Raw genomic sequence first — 15082 nt, 5'->3', positions numbered from 1 at the left:
TTTTTTTTTTAATTGTGATAAGATCACTTAACATGAGATCTGCTCTCTTAGTAAATGTTTAAGTGCATAATGAAGTATTGTTTAGGAGAAGCACAATGTCATACAGCTATTTTCAACAAAGCTCATAAGTGATCATTCTTATTCAATGGCCAAAATGGCTAATCAGTGTGAATTAGTCCCTGGACAGATGGAGAAGAACCTCAGGGATATGTTTCTTAATCTTATCAGTGGGCAGTTAAAAATACGAGGGCTAGGGTTTGTTGCAATGCTCTAAGCCATAAGGGAAGACTGAAATCTAAAGGAATTCTGCAAAAAATGTTGGCCTGCGTAAAGTCATCATGGATTTACTCCAAGAGGACGTATGTATGTAGGAGATGTTCGAGTGAATATGCAAATATTCTTTCAGTGTCACTGAAGCAGCCACTCCCCCATTCTTACTAATGGTACCCTAGTATCTTTGGGAGATTCACCCACTCCTCATGGATTGGCACTGTTTGATGGAAGCCAGTTGACACATCCCATAAGCCTGGCTGCAGTAAGTCATTCAGCGACAATAAGGGTGGATGAATCCCAGAATTTGGGCAGGAGACACCTCTTCTTTCTCTTACTATGTGGTGCAAAATATAAGGCTCTGAAACAGGCATGACCATTTTTGTGCTTATGAATGGAGACCCTGGAGCCACCTGGAGGCCACTATGCAAAGACTGTGAATGGAACTCTGTAGGAAGCAGTTTAGAAAAAAAGAGAGAAATTGAATCCCAATATGTTACGTAAGCCTTCGGAAAAAGTCTTACCAGAAACCACGCCTGTTTATGAAATGTGAAAGTAGGTGGGAAAATAAATTCCCTTCATTGTTCAAATCAATTTAAGGTGGATATTCCATCCATTGCATTATAATCATAAATAATAGAAATTGTTAGGTTAGATAAACTGTAAGAGAAAGGATTGCATCTAACTATTGCCAAACATGTGCATTTTGTCATTGACTACATTAGGTGAGAAATCTCAAGAGAAATCTAATAATAGCAAAATTTCCCAGGGAGAATTATTGGTGCCCTGGATTGACAGGAAGGAGACCTGTCAGATGGAAGAAACCAAACCGAGCAGTAGCTGAACTCTGTAAAAGAAGAACGATTTGGGAAAAAGAGATGGGAAAAGCTGAAGACAACCAAGGGAGGTACGTCTGTGACAACAGTAGCAGAAGGCACATCTCAGCAGGAACTACAGCAGCTGACATTTTTATCCAGGGTCCTTTGTCAATCGCACCTCTGTAAACCTCCAGGATACTGGATTCGCCTAGTACGAAATATATTATGCACCACTTTAAACACTGTTTCTCATTATGGAGATGAAGTTTGTTAGATGTGGAGTTGGTATCAACTTATTGTGGTACTCTGGGTGAAGATTTTCTCAGGATATTGGATGGAGACAAGATCCTACAGAATTACAACAGGCCCATAAAATAATCCTGGTGCTTCACAGCAATGTCCCTCTAATTTAGGGGTTATAATACTTTGATTCACGACATGATGTAGTCTACTTTCGAAAACAGCTACAAAATCTTGGCCTCTGAGATAAGAATTGGGGTGTCATGAGACCCATGAGAGAGAAAATCGCCTCATGGAGCAGAAGATCGTCTGTTCCTGCCATGAATTTGTTTCTCCTTTCGTGATGTAGCAGGGACTGTGAGTATAGAACACCTATGTAAAAGTAAGTTTCGTAGGCATCCGGTTGTTCCTTCCTGGATGATAAATATTTTTTCTGAAATAATGGAAAAGAATATTTTTTGTTGGCAAATACTCTGGTGATACCAGCCCTTATTTAGAAAGGATCATTTTTTTCGCTTTATGTTTCTGTAAAAATAACCAACTAACCAAATAAACTAACAAAATGAAAGGAGAAACATGACCCAAAGAGTTTATAATTTTTTCCCCTAAAGAGAGGAACAAAAGAATGAAACGGCTGGTAGTAATAGCGGCCACCAGTAGCCTGCAGAAATGCTTCTGTAGGTGCTGATTCTCACTGTTCCGTCCTCAGTCTTTGAAAGAACAGTGCCAACTCTGCAGCCCTAAACCATTTGCTGATTAGAGAATGTGAGCTTTAGGCCAAGGAGAGCACTGATAATTGGCACCACACTTAAAGGAACACAACAAGCAAACCTCTTGGGCTATACTCTGTTTTTCGCTGCTTTAATGTTTTCATCCCCTTGTGATTAGAATAATCAAATTAAGAGCTGGTGTCCCACATTTTCTCCATCGTTAGGTTAAATTAATCCAGATAGCCTTGTTTCATGCAGTTTTCTGAAGTTTTCTCCACTGCGGCACTGCCTGCCAAGTGATGTGCTATTCCATTCATGTTGTGACCCCTCATGGGCATTTATTTGTGACTCTTTTTAAAAACTGGCAGGCCACTGTGAAGAGTCTTTATTGACATTTTCCTGGTTAATGGATCATTCTTCCTCTTAATGAGTCACTTTTTCTAAAATCAAAGCTGGTCTACGGCCATGCCACCCTGAGTACACCCGATCCCATCTGATCTCAGAAGTTAAGCAGAGTTGGGCGTGGTTAGTACTTGGATGAGAGACCACCTAGGAAGATCAGGTGCCGTAGGCACAAAATATAAAAAAAATAAGGGATTGTAAGCTGACAAGATCCTTGCGGTCTGTGAGGTCAATCAAGGGTTGCCTCGCCTAAAATAATAAAATAAAATAAAATAAAATAATCAAAGCTGCCTAGTCATAAACCCCCAGCTGGCACTTGTTTTCCAGATCTGCGATACCACTGGACAACCTCTGCTAACCAGGCTTCTGAGACACTTCCTCTTGGTGACACTTCCTCTTGGTGACCTGTGTCTCCTTGTTTTGAAGTTAATGACAAAGCAATTCAATGTTTCCATAAGTAGCAAAATAATAAGTGTAACAGTTAACAAAGCTATTTCAGGAAATTACTGACAAATGAAATAAACTCTCTCAACTGGCCCACTTTCCACTCTCTCAACTGGCCCACACACTTCTGGACACCAGTGTGTGTGTGTGTGTGTGTGTTCAACATCATTCATTAGAATTTTCTGTATATATTTCTTCATATTTTCCTTGAAAGACAAAGGCCTCTTTATTATTCAGTATTTAACTCTAGTTTCTGAATTTGATCATCTTTCTTTCATCTAAAATAATTACATAAAAGCGAGACCTTATTTTTAAATGTTTACAATAAAATATGTAACAAAACATCTAAATAAAAATGTAACAATATTATATAAGAGCAATTAGCAAAGTGTCGAACGAATAAATCAAGCAAAAATAAGCAACCATTATGACTTCAGCTGAAGTGGTTTCTATGCTAATAAAAAAAAGAGGTGGTAAGGTGACCAAAGCTGATTAGGACTTAGTGGTGGGTTGTTGACCACTCTGCTCTCATCTTAGAGGAGAATTTTAACCAAAGGGCAATTCAGCCAGGATTTTATCCAGGTACATTCCTCTGTCAGTAAGTGTGCCTAGGCCTTACTGATGTCACTGTTCCCTGGTGAGAGTGCTGAGTTGTCATCTGCCCTCTGGAGTATGAGATGTGTTGGCATTTCAAATTCATCTGCTGGTGATTGGGAAGGTTACTGTTCCTAAGTAGAGCTCTTCACAGAGCTACTTCTTGGCATAACTAAAAATATAACTCAAAAGAAAAGTCAATCACATATAGAAAATTATGGGAAAATGATTTAGCTGTACTACTGAAAGTTTTCAGTAAATATTTAATGTTTTCAACCTCTTAATCTGTATTGGTTCTTCGCCTCGGCATTTTATTTTCCTTGAAGCTAATGCATTTTGAGAAAATTGTTCCTTAGTACTAAGCTCTATTCTATTCGGTATAGTTTGTTAATAGGAGAGTCTGTACTATTTCTTTGCTCCATCTCCCATTCGATTTCTATATCTCCATATGAAATCCAAAGCATCTGGTATCTGTTTCAATATTTTACTGAAAATTGGCTCTTCCTCTCATGTTTTCTATTTTTCATCTCTTCATCCAAACCTTGGTCATCTTTGCAATTCCATTCTCAAATGAAATATGCTACTTTTCTAGTTGGAAAATGTTCTGAACATCTTTCAGTTCTTTCTTTACTGAAATGATTGACAACTTATTCCTTAACATTCACTCTTTCCTTGGCTTTAGATGTATCGTCCTTCCTAGTTTTTCTGTTACCTCTTGATCATGACTTCATGGACTATTATTCTTCAGTCACCAAGGCTTTGAATACAATTATTGAAAGGGTATCCAATCTTAGCTTTTTGTCTTCTGTTTTTTTTTTTTTTATATTCCTTTTTTTCTTTAGTCATCAAACACGTACTGAGCTCTTCTTATACAGAAGCTCTATTCTAGGTGCCAAAGGAAAGACACTGGATATATTTTAATGATAAAGCCAACAATATATCCTGATGGATCCAAAATGGAGTGTAAGACAAAGAGGAATTAGTGATGACCAGAGATTTTGGTCTGATCAATGAGAAGGGTACAGTTGTCATTATCTGATGTGGGCAGCGCACTGAGAGAATTTTGGGGTGGAAAAACCAAAGGTTCAAAATAGACTTGTAAATTTAGGATTTGATGTGGGCGAAATGCCATCTCCCCCTAAAATGCATATGTTGAAGCTCAAATGTTGTGAGATTTGGAGATGAGGAGTCTGGGTGGTAATCAGGTCACGATAGTGGGGCTCCTGAGATGGGATCGGTGTCCTTATAAAAGAAGAAGAGAGCTGACTAGCTCTTTCTCTCTCTCCACTATGTGATAATACAGCTAGAAAGTAGTTGCCTGACACCAGTAAGAGGGCTCTCACCAGGAACTGCCCTGGCTGGCACCTTGATCTTGGATTTCCCAGTCTCCAGAACTATGAGAAATAAATGTTTGTTGTTTAAGCCACCCAGTCTATGGCAATTTGTTAGAGCAGCCTGACTAAGAATTTCTTTTAGAAAACCAAGTATAGTTATTCCGAAAATAATTGATGTGACCTAATTTGAAGATACACATTTTAGAGTCTTCAGAATAGTGATAGTATTTAATGCTTTATGATTGGTTGAAATTACCAAAGGAGTGAGTATAGCTAGAGAGGAGAATAGAATGATATAAAGCCCTGAGCTGCGGGAGATCTAGCTGTTAAGTGTTTGTGGAGGAGAGGAAGAATCTTCGAAGGTGACTAAGAAGATACTTTTGAGGTACGAGGAAAGCCAAGGATTTTGGTGTCCTGTGAGCCAAATATAGCAAGGAAGAGGAAGTGACCAACAAGTTAAAGTTTGTGTTTAGTCCAAATCAAATAAGAACAAACCCGATTATTGGATTAAGTAATTGGAAGTATCCTGGTCATAATAGCAAGAACAGGTTTTGCTTAGTGATGGGGATGACAGCCTCACAGAAGTGAGATTAAGAGATGATGAGAGGAAAGAATTGCAGGGGCCCAGCATGCTGCGGAATTACTCATATGTGTCTCTTCCACTATCTCTATTCATGCTCATGACTCTCAAATGCAGATGTATATCCCAGACTTCTCCATGCCTGGTCTTATCAAAAAAGCCCACCGAACCCGAGTAAATCAAGCATGCTCATGTCTTCCTGTTTTTCTCAGGAAGAATTATGTATCCAAAGGAGTCAATTTTCTGTCCATATCTCTTTATTGTGTATACAAAAAGGCACAGACATTTGTATCAGGCCTTAGGTACCTGATCTTTATTCAAAATCTCACTAATTTCATTTAATTTTGGAGTGAAAGTGCAAAGTTTTGAGTTTCTGTTCCAGAGAAAATGATGAAAGCATAGAGTAAAAACAAGGAGTCATATTTGTGTCAACGAACACTTCAAGTTTAGCCACTTTAAAGTTTAGATGGAGATGTGGCATTGATGTAGAAATGTAGAGATGTGATTGATGTCTTAGCAAGATCCGAGGTAGGGCCCAGGTGAAAATGTATAGATTTTCTTTCTAATATTGATAGTAAGTAGCTAATAGCTATCTGACTAATAGGTAAAAATTACATCCGGAGCACAAATTTCGACTTTTATAAATTATCTTATGTAAACAAAATCACAAAAAGAATTACTCTAAAGGCTTCTTGCTTTCTTCCTGAATAAAAGAACTTGGTAAAGTTATTTTAAGTGAAATCTCCAGGATATTGTGAGATTTATATAAAATCTGTATGCATTCTTTTTTTTTTTAAATGCCATTTTGAAACTTTAGTATTACAAATAAAGCACATTTAAAATGAGGAGTTAAACTTTTTGCCAATAAAATTTTAGCTTAAGTGATATTTTCCTCAAATGGAATTATGAACAAATTTATTGTCATATTTTCACTCTTTAATTTCATTCAGTGGTGGTTTGAATTTAAGGGTGAAATTTCTCACACTGTTTAGGATGTTAAGTTTAGAAATCAAACCCTAATAGTTTCATCGCAGCTGAGCCTCATACAAAACCTCATTGAATGGTTCACTGATTGAGTTGTTGAATTTTTTCCACTTGGCTTTATTTGTGGGGCTTCCAGATGTCTCTTGACAATGAAAACACTGTTAATAATTGTAAACTAGGATTATTAATTTTATTAACCCAGGACCAGATTCACCTATGACTATGATAAATCAAAACTCTTCTTTGCCCCCTCAAATTGGCAACATTAAATTGTGCTAAGAACTCTCGTTCTTAGCAAACATAATTTTGCATATTCTCTCTCACTAAGCACATACACAATAAATGTGTTGTATTTATTTAATTTTCATATAATATTAAATATCTACAGCAGAGTATATGTCATATATTTCTGAGTTGTGGAGCATAATATTAAAGCATACCTTAAACCCATTATGCAATGGGTTAATATTCATAAATATTAAAACATGACCGAAGCTGTTAAAACAATTTGCGTCTTCCTACCTAATCCTATCCCCTACCTTCCCTGATTTTTTTTTTTTTTTTGGATTGTTCAAAATTTCTTTAAGTAATAAAGATAGGAATTTATTTTTACTGGCTTTGCTTGTTAGAAATAAATGAAATACGGAAAACAGATTTGAATGGATTCCTGTTTCTGCACAGCGAGAAAGTGAGGACATCCATGGCTGTGTCATCATTTAACCTCTCCTAGGATTTAGGCTCTGATGACCTTTTGAGTGTGACTTGTTTGATCATTGCAGTAGTAGATACCTACAGTGACAAGCACAGTACCAGATCCACTAAAATCGATGATCTAATTTTACATTCTTTAATATTTATCGATGACCATATGATGAGGTGGTGGTTATTATTATCTGCATTTCAAAATTCAGATTATAGATGCTTAGGAAAGTTAAGTAACTTGCCCAAAGTTCTAGAGCTGGCAAATCTGGGAGTTGAAGCCACTATTCGTAAAGTTCATAAAGTAGTAGAAAAAAGTGCACAAAGAGTACAAAGAGCATAAAGTGCACACTGTATGTCCTTTCTGCTCTCATATATTTAACTTCGATCAATATGTGATGGACTAATAAAATAACTGAGCATCGAGATGTGACTATAAATTTATTTCTTGTGGTCTTTTTCAAGGGTTTGCATTTAATATCAGGGGTATCAACTTAGATAATGTCTTTTTTTTTGTATTAACACTTAAATTTGTGGCATAAAGTTTAATGAGTATCAATTAATCTTTGAAGAAATGGGCTAATTGGTTATTTCATGTTTGGCACATTATCTTTCTGATTAGCCTTTTTCAGTATTAAATGTGGCACTGCAAAATTGAAAACAATTAGCATTATTGGTGACAAATTACTTTTTTAGAACACAGGTATGCCTATGTTTCTACCATGTTTAAATATATCCATTTTTTACAAAAAAAAGGGTCAAATTCAAGGAAATTACAAAGTGTGACCTAAGAAAAGTTATATAATTAAGCCCATTTGTTGAGAGTCTGAAAAAGATAAAAGACAGAAAAACTAATCAGTCTTCATTCATGCATGGGTTTTTTATTTATTTACTTTGTATTTTAAAAATACTGATAATTACCATTTTTGAATACCTATATGTATTAGGCACTGTTTTGTGGAACTTTACATCCTTGATCTTATAATTACCTTTTATTCTTTGAAGATTCCCATCAGACAGATATTATTATACACATTTAATTAGAAGAAAACTAACTTCAATAAAATTTCACAGCTAAAGATTGGTGTAATCAGAATTCAGTACTAATTCTTTATGACGAGGAGAATTACTTGTCTACAGAAGAAGATTCTTAAATTGTGGTACAGGGAAATCTGGAGAAGGAGTCAGAAGCTGGGTTTCAGGCTTTGACACTGCCATATGACACGAGGCCATCTCCCAGAGTCTGCCTAGAGGGTCAAATGAGATCATATTTGAGATCTGCTCTCATTCAAAACTAACGTCTTTCACATTTACTTTTTTCCCCAGATCATTGATAATTTGGCAATTGCATTGCCATCTTTCTGTTGTAATGTTTATGAGTGCTTTAAAAAAATTAATCAAATTAAAATATGTCCATTGTAAATTTACACAATAAAGAGCAAACATGTCCCTTGATATCATCACCCAAGGAAAATGACTACTGATCGCTCACGATCTATGGAAAGTAGTGTGTAGACGGTATCTAAGTAGATTGGTGGTACTTTCTTTAGATAGTTGGTATCAAACTAAACATTCTGTTTTGTGTATTCCTTATAACATAAAACAGAAGCTGTATTTATATGTTATGAAATAATTCTTCAACAATTTTAAAATAATTTCAAAATAGTTTGGGCAACAGAGACTTTCTCAAAGCAGGCAGGGGACACATGGGACTATTTGGAATTTGTGGCATAGAGTCTGAGTGTTAAGCTAGCTGCTCAGTGGGCACAGATATTGTACTTGTTTATGCAAATTTTGGTGATTACAACTTTTAAGTTAACAGTAAGTCTTGAAAATCACTCATTTCACTAGTGACAAATTATTTCCAGTATATCTTATAATTATTAATTGAACTTTCTGGTAAAAATTTCAATACAAGTATCTGATGCCAATTATCAGCTCCATCTGGAATGCATATTCTTGACCAACATAATTCAAATACTAACAAATCACTTTTAATGAAATATTAAAGGATAGACACATATATCACACTATTTATACCAAAGTTTTAAAAAGTTAATTTCTGTGCCTCAGAATGAGTTGAAAACTTATGCCCACACAAAAATGTTTATAGCAACTTTGTTTATAATTGCTAAAATTTAAGGGCAGCCAAGATGGTCCTCAGTAGGTGAATACATAAATTAGCTGTGTTACATCCATAGGATGAAGTATTATTTAGTACTAAAAAGAAATAAACTACCAAATTATGAAAATGCATAGTGGAATCTTAAATGCATATTACCAATTGAAAGAAGCCAATCTGAGAAGGTTATATACTGTATCATTCCAACTATATGCCATTATGGAAAAGGCAAAACTGTGGAGACAATGAAAGGGTCACTGGTGGCCAGGATTTTGGGGGAAAGGGGAGAGGGGTAAATAGGCAGAGCATAGAGAATTTTTAAGGCAGTCAATCTATTCTGCATGACACTATCATGGTGAATACATGTCATTATACCTTCGTCAAAACACGTAGAGTTACAACACCGTAAGGGGACGCAATGTAAAGTGTGCACTTTGGGTGATAAGGACATGCCCCTCTGGGAGAATCTCGGCTTTACTGGAGAGAGAGGAAGTGACATAGCAGGGATATTTGGAGAACAGAAAAAACGAGGAAGACACAGTCTTCGCCCTTAAAGAAACCAAAGCCTAATACTGTGGGCATGCAGGGGACCCAGCCGGCGGGGCAGGGCAGGTTCATGGCTAACACTCACCCTGACACTGTCGAGGTGTGATGAAGACAAAGGAGCTGATTTCCTTCAGTGGGAGAAGTGGACTGGTTCTAAAGGACCAAAGTTGCATCTGAAGTGACACTTGAAGGAGAAATAAAAACACCGGGAGGACAGCCACCACAGAAGAGGGGACATGCTTATAGCTCCCTTTTTCATATCTGTGGTTCCCGAGATTTCTCACACTCCCACACAAAAGAAGGGACAGGAATAGAAGCAAAGACAGCACACGATCTGTGTTTAGCTACAGCTTTGGGCTTTGACTGTTATATCAGTCTATATTAAAATCCTCACACTTATTTTTGTGTCGAAATAGAGGAATACGGTGAATCAAACTTACATTTGTAAACTTTAACATCCCCATTATATTTAATATAACGTTTTCACATGAATGCCGAAACTGTTTCTCAGGACTTGTCACTATGTCACTATGTAAAACATTTAGATTTGAATTAAGAAGTGCCTTTGCATGTTATCTCTGCCCATAAACATTTGAAGATACTGTAAATTAAATTAAAGGATAGTTTACTGACAATCCTCAGCTTAATATATTTTCTCTCTTTATTTTGAAGTACACACGAATTGGAAAGTATAGATTATATTGCCTAGCAGCCAAATCTGTAGGATTCTTTTTGGAGCAAGATAAGTATTTACTCTTCAAAATGTGGTTATAGAAAGTAAATTTATGTCAGGTCGTCCTCTGGGTTCAGTAAGTGCTTTCTTTCCTGCTTAAAATGTATCAGCCATCAGAGGTTCCCTTCCTTTAGATAGTCACAAATTTTACCTGAAAATACTTATGCAATAGATTTGATTTTTAAAATTAAAAATCTTTTTTTTTTTTTTTTTGTTAAAGTGAAAAACCTTGATAATGAGTGATTACACTCCAGTTCAAAAGTAAGCAATCAGTAAACAGCAAGTCACTTCCATGGGAAAAGTGAAAAAACTTGACACTAACAGTACTGTTCTTTAGAGATTGGAAGCTAGGTCTCTCGGAGCACCACCTTTTCTGGATAGTTCAGCAGATGCTGGTCCCTGGTTAAAAGAGTCAGAAAGAGCTTATTCTCTGTTTTTATTAATGATGATTGCAGATAGATTGGTATCAAGAAGTTTAGCTTGACATGTTAACAGGTTTTTCCAGAATACTGTAATCCCCATAGCTGCTTTCCCCCTCCTCCAAACTGGCTTGCCTGTGTGGAAAATCAAACTGTTTGCTTGGGCAAACTAATCTCTGTGTCTTTGAGAAACACGCAGAGTTTTCTGACTCAAAATCTCACCTTTATTTTTCCCCCAATAGGAACTTTTTTTTCTCTCAACAGGAACTTCATTTCTCTTCTTCCAAAGGGAGAATGAACACATTAAATTACTTAAAATTTCAGCTGATTTTTTGAATGGCTAACCACCGGTTCTTCAATATTTTCCCCTTAAATGTGAGAGTCAACTCTCTACATCTCAATGTTGTGTAGTGTAATATAAAAAACCACTTGTTAGAATAGATCTAATAATTCCTATGTTACTGAAGCAAGCAAGGTATCAAATCCTCATGAGTTATAAGAAAGAGACATTGTTAAGCTTTTAATAAGGACTTTCTTTGTAAATCCACAGTGTCCACAAACTATAATATGGATTAACACTGTACAGCCAAAGAGTAGCATGACATTAAGAATATACAGAGACTAAGCTTTTTTATATCAGAAATCATAAACTTAAATTTATACAATACATATTCTCAACCAATGCCCTACACAGAAGAAAAAGCTGTTGCTGAAGCAAGCACACTGTTCAGGTTGTATAAGAATGAAAAAGTCTCTTATGCCTGTTTTTAGTACCTTCTCTGTCTCCATTTAATATCTGCTAGACAAATCACAAAGACCTCCTAGCAGATAGCAACAGATGATCTCTTTGAAGGTTTTCCTCAGTTCTTGGCTCCGGAGGGCGTAAATTAGAGGATCGATGATGGAATTACACATGATCAGTATGAGATATAAGTTAAAGTGAGACATGAAGCACACACAGTATGGATTCTGGGGACAAGAGATGTAGAATATTAAGTGGAGGAAGAATGGGGCCCAGCAAACAACAAAGACCCCAATCAGTATGGTCAAGGTAATCGCCCCCTTCATGTTAGCACCTTGGCGGATGGTGCCGGTGCCCGGCAGGACAGCGATCCTCTTAATGTGCAGTCTGGCCATGAGGAACATGTGGACATAGAGAGAGGCCATGAGAGCCAGCATGGTGAAGAACATGGTGATGAGGCAGATGATGGCAACACTGCTGTCCGAGTAAATGATGAACAAAATGCCTGAAACTGTGCAAGCTGCCCAGATGCAACTGATGATGATCCCAACCCGCTTAACCGTCATAATGTTATGGTACTGGAGAGCATAAAAGATAGTGAAATACCTGTCTACTGCAATTGAAAGCAGGCTGCAAATCGATGCAAGCAAGGAGCTACAGATCACTGAGTCAATGACATTATCAATATTCACTGTGAAACTCTGTGCGTCTGTATCTGTACTGTTTAACAGGGTGATGACAATAGTTTCTGATCCGTTTGATACGCTCACCAACATATCAGCCACAGCCAGGCTACAGATGAAAAAGTACATGGGCGAATGCAGGTTCTTGTTCTTGGCTATTGCTACGATCACCAGGATATTCTCCAACAAGCTTATGACACCCAGAGTCACAAACACCTCGGGAGAGACAAAGAGTTGCTCATAGCACCCTCCATCAGAGTAGCCTTTTCCGAGGGACTCACTGGCATTGCTGCGCAGTCCGTGGGTGCTGCGGTTCCAGAAGTGGAGAGAGGCGTGCATTCCCCGGGGGCGAGTATAGTTCATCCTGCGCCAAGTGGATTCCGATCCCCTCTGAACTGCTTTCGCCTCCTGGGTCAGGGACTTTTCTCCACGTCTCTTTCTGTCCGAAAGTTACGAGGCTAACACTGGCATGCCTGTCCTGAGTAAATAAATGTCACGTGCTCCAAAGCTTGAAATGGAAGTGTTAGTCTCTTTCAGGTACTGCTCTGATCACCATCACTTTAAAATCTTTGGCTTCAAAAGGCTTAGTCTCCGTCAAAAGCAAAAGTCTGCTGTTTGCTTTTGTTGTTGTTCTCACTTCCACTTTAACTTTAGTCTTATGCATTCAGGTCTTTTCAAGATAATTTTCCTAGTAGTAGCTGCTGTGCCATTGGGAGACGAATCTGTGTGCACATGCTCACTTCGGCTGCCTCTCAGAGGTTCGCAACCTGAAGCATTGCTTTGAGTGTTAGTAGCTGCTGCTGATTTTTATGGTGTGTGGAGGGAAGGAAATGTTCGGGGTGGCCCCTCCCCTGCTTCTTTTTGACCAATCCACGTCCTGTGGACGACTGTGAGACACCGATGGTGTTTCAGAGAGACAAACTGCAGGGCAGCACGGATGCAGAAGCAGAAGCTTGTGCGATCGGGAGGCAAGCAGGATGTGAGGGAATGAGTTTCTCTTTTCAAGTTTTCAAGGAAAACGACTTGGTCCGTAAAGGGCATTCTTTGGTATCACAACAGATCATCTTGAGGCACCAAGTTTATTCCTGCTTAAAAAAGATGTGTGTGTGTGTGTGTGTGTGCGCGTGTCTGTGTGTGTGTGTGTCTGTGTGTATGTGTGTTTTCCTGAAATAGATGCACTACTTTTTTGGCCAGGATATTGAATGTATTTATCCTCTAAATTTTTTTGAATTGAGAATCCAGGCAGTAACGTTTCAATTTAAAATGCCTGAAACATAGGGAAAATATTTGATACTACAGGAGACTGTGCTATAGATGGAAGAAATATGTAGGTTGCTATAATTTATCAGAAGGCTCAAGAAGGGGTTCATTTCTTATGCACTAATATCTGATATTTCTTCATTGCAGAGTTTCTTTTATTGTAGCTGGAAAAGTTTTATTTTCATTCACAATAGTTAAAAATCAGATAGCATTAATGTAAACTATATTTCCTCTAAACCGAGAAAGGGTTTATATAACTAGGTGACACTCGGTTTTCTAAGTTTTGATATACGAAAATTGCGCATATTTAATGTATATATTTTAATGAGTTTGAACATTTAAACATATGTGATACTCAGGATATACCCATGATACCGTCATCACAATGAAGATATTAAACACATTTGTCACCTCCAAAAATTTTCTTGTATTTTTTTATGGTAATAACACTTAACATGAGATCTGTCCTCTTAACATATTTTAAAGTACACGATACCATAGTAACTATAGATAGATACTATGTTGTATATCAGATCTCTAGGACTTACTCATTTCCCATAACCGAAACTTTATACCTATTGGGCAACAATTTCTTGAAAAAGGTTTTGACAGTGACTTCTTGAATTTGACATCAAAAACACAGGCAACAAAACCAAAAATAGACAAGTGGAACTACGTCAAACTAAAAAGCTTCTGAACAGCAAAGGAAACAATTAACAGATTGAAAAGGCAACTTAGAGAATGGGAGAAAATATTGTAAACCATCTGTCTGATGAGTGGTTAATATCCAAAATATGTAAGACTCTCTTACAGCTTAATAGCAAAAACTAAAATAACTCAATATAAAAATGGGCAAAGGACTTGAATAAACACTTCTCCAAAGAAGATATACAAATGGCCACCAGGTACATGAAAAGATGCTCAACATCATTGATCATCAGGAACATGTGAATCAAAGCCACAATGGGATATCATCTCACACCTGTTAGGATGGCTATCATAAAAAATATGAGGTAGCAAGCATTGGTGAGGCTGTGGAGAAATTGGAAATCAGTTTTTTTTGTTGTTGTTGTTTTTAAGGTAGCCATTCTACCCCTATAATCGAAGGCTTTGTAAATGAAAAGTTTATATACCTTGACAACTTTACTTATTCAAGCCAAGATGAGTGGATGCTAGTTATTTATCAGAGTTTCTGAATGTTTTATTTAAGCGAAGTTTGACAAATTATGGCAAAGTTACTTTTTAAATTAATTAAACTCCAGGTTCTGAAATTTCATATGGTATCTTTTTCTTTTTATGACTGCTTTTGGTTTCAGCTCTCTGTACAGTTTGTGGCTACTGAAAATAGAATCAAAAAGAGAGAATTCCTTGAGGCTTAATTTTAAGTCTTCTGTTATTTAGGTAAGGGCTTTATCTCCTTTGCCTTTGCGACAACGGTATTATTCCTGAGCATTGAGCTAAATTAACATATCCTATCCATTCCTGGGTGGGGCCTTTTGACT

General features: G+C 37.1%; 1 protein-coding gene and 1 pseudogene across 1 annotated transcript; one reads left to right on the top strand and one right to left on the bottom strand.

The window, feature by feature from the left end:
- Nucleotides 1-2493: 2493 nt before the first annotated feature.
- LOC111740396 lies at nucleotides 2494-2612 on the top strand (annotated as a pseudogene).
- A 9066-nt stretch (nucleotides 2613-11678) lies between these two features.
- On the bottom strand, nucleotides 11679-13096 carry MC4R (melanocortin 4 receptor). Its single transcript, XM_011361075.1, has one exon. It carries the CDS (start codon nucleotides 12681-12683, stop codon nucleotides 11685-11687), a length of 999 nt encoding a protein of 332 aa, XP_011359377.1. The 5' UTR covers nucleotides 12684-13096; the 3' UTR covers nucleotides 11679-11684.
- Between the last annotated feature and the right edge of the window lie 1986 nt (nucleotides 13097-15082).

Source organism: Pteropus vampyrus, unplaced genomic scaffold (genome assembly GCF_000151845.1).
Source record: "Pteropus vampyrus isolate Shadow unplaced genomic scaffold, Pvam_2.0 Scaffold62, whole genome shotgun sequence".
Lineage (NCBI taxonomy): Eukaryota > Metazoa > Chordata > Mammalia > Chiroptera > Pteropodidae > Pteropus > Pteropus vampyrus.
Note: the sequence above shows the minus strand (reverse complement) of the source record. Positions and strands in the feature narration are given on the sequence as shown.

Coding starts and splice junctions, on each gene's coding strand:
- MC4R (XM_011361075.1), bottom strand. CDS start 12,683: ATGAACTATACTCGCCCCCGGGGAATGCACGCCTCTCTCCACTTCTGG.